Source organism: Adiantum capillus-veneris, unplaced genomic scaffold (genome assembly GCF_014529385.1).
Source record: "Adiantum capillus-veneris isolate H3 unplaced genomic scaffold, ASM1452938v2 Hic_scaffold_431, whole genome shotgun sequence".
In the NCBI taxonomy this organism is placed as follows: Eukaryota; Viridiplantae; Streptophyta; class Polypodiopsida; order Polypodiales; family Pteridaceae; genus Adiantum; species Adiantum capillus-veneris.
Window position 1 is genome coordinate 1 of NW_028221523.1, and position 2,038 is coordinate 2,038.

The following is a 2,038-nucleotide window of genomic DNA, read 5'->3' on the forward strand; positions in this document are numbered from 1 at the left end:
ATAGACATTGTAACATGTATATCTGCAGCGAGATCTTATTCTTTTAAATATGATTATGTATTTACATGAGAGGAACCAACAAGGTGAATTAACCAGTTTATATGTACATCGGTTGAAACCGTTCGTTAAAAGTTCATATATTCAATTTTGATCCACTGTTCAGATTTAAGGGAATTCTTCAGTAAAAGTAAGGGTACCCGCCAATTTGAAGGCAACATAATATACCAGGCATTCTTCAGGCAAAAACAAAAACAAAAACTAGATGATACCTCAGAAGTAGAAATGTCCAACCTCATCTTGAGCATGATTGATCAAAGGTTATGGGCAAGCAGGGCAATGTCCAGGCTTTAAACAAAAATTGCTTATTACCAGTAAATTGTCTGCATGTCGCTGCTTCCCACCAACAAGAACCTCAAAACGCTTTATAAACTGAGAGAGAGAGAGAGAGAGAGAGAGAGAAAGAGAGAGATCAAAGGTGATTTGCCTTTCAAGTGGCCTGACTAGCAGGCAAAAGTCAATTTATTTCCAGCTACATTTTGCATAGACTTGTTCAGATACCGATCGGTATCTGACAATCTCGACCGGTATGTACATGTTTTATGTATATTAAAAACTGAAGTGGAAAACTTTGGTGCCTAGTTTACTTGGCAGTTCTCATCAGCTCACCACCAAAGCCAGGTCTCTGCATTAAGGCAAAAGAAAATCATGTTAGTAGGGCAAAAAATGACATGCAATAGTGGATCAAAGAAAGACACAAATACTAATAGCTGTACCTGCATCTCGAGTTCTGCACTCTCGAGGACGCAGATCGCATTGTTGAAGAAGACGAGATGCCATTCTGGTCGTGCGCTCCTGCTGGCTTTCGTACGGTGACTCACGGCCGAGTCGGGATACATGTGGCGGCCCCGGCCACCATAAACCTGTTGTAGAGCACGGCATCGATCCTCGGAGGAGATGCGCTGCAAATTCTGGCAGCATCGCTGGCTGGGTTGACTGGTGCGTTCACGTTGCTGCCCACCGCGCTGCTCCATGAAGTCGTCACAAGCCTGGAGGCGCATACGCCACTCGCTTTCGCGACTGTCGGCAGCAGTACTGCTTACTGCCAGCAGGGCCAGCAGCGCCAAAACCACGATCATCATTTTGTAGGCCATGCTTGGCGTAGGCTAGTGCAAGCTGGAGAGTGCGGGCTGAGAGAAATGGTGGCAGGAGGTGCGGTATTTATAGAATCGACAAGGAGTAGTGAGCAATTGGCATGCATGCGTGCAGCGGGCCGCCGATTGGCCCTGCGTCGTCGAGTTTCTGCGTGGGCATAAACCTTCTAAACCGCGTCTGCACTCTCCTAAATTTAGAATCGGTGAGCACTGAGCAGAGGATGCTCACGGATTCATAACTAGTCTTGCTTGGTGCGCCTTGCTATACAGCATCTAATAGGACATATACAAATTGACATTTAGAATCTAGCACTGAAAAGAACAAGAGCATTAATAATTTGGCACCCACGGCCGTGCATATACATTTAAAGAATGCTATAACGTTTAAGAAAGTTAAGTGCATCAATTATTAGTGATACACCATATGCATTCACTACTTGTGTATTCACTACTGTAACTACATCACATGCATTGGCTAGCAACCATATGCAAAGAGTTGTGTGTGTAACTAACATATATAGATGTTGATCGACATCGAGTGTATAGTTTTGAAAACGAGAATGAGGTGCTTTACTGACCTGCAATGTTGTACTGCTGCTTTTCAATTGTCCAATCTACAAGCCGATATTTGAGTCAAGCTACAAAAAAGCAATGTGAATAGTTTCACATATTGTCTTGCAATGAAACGCCACGGACTGAAAGTGCAAAGTATATAGTGCATCTCATACAGAGGTGCCATACAAAAGTATGGTGGAGAGCTGGCATCGTGGTCTCTCCAGAAAACTATAAGAAACGGAAGCCGTGCCCTACCCCGTAGCGTTTATGTGTTGCGCCTAGAAAACGCATGCGCATGGGGAATTGGATGCAAATAACGGACCTTACAGTGT

At 44.2% G+C, this 2,038-nt stretch overlaps 1 protein-coding gene across 1 annotated transcript; it reads right to left on the reverse strand.

The window, feature by feature from the left end:
• Nucleotides 1-465: 465 nt before the first annotated feature.
• LOC147416863 (uncharacterized) lies at nucleotides 466-1,208 on the reverse strand. Its single transcript, XM_086508012.1, has 2 exons — nucleotides 774-1,208; nucleotides 466-682 (listed from the first exon to the last, which is right to left on the reverse strand). Exons 1-2 carry the CDS (start codon nucleotides 1,149-1,151, stop codon nucleotides 641-643), a joined length of 420 nt encoding a protein of 139 aa, XP_086364138.1. The 5' UTR covers nucleotides 1,152-1,208; the 3' UTR covers nucleotides 466-640.
• Between the last annotated feature and the right edge of the window lie 830 nt (nucleotides 1,209-2,038).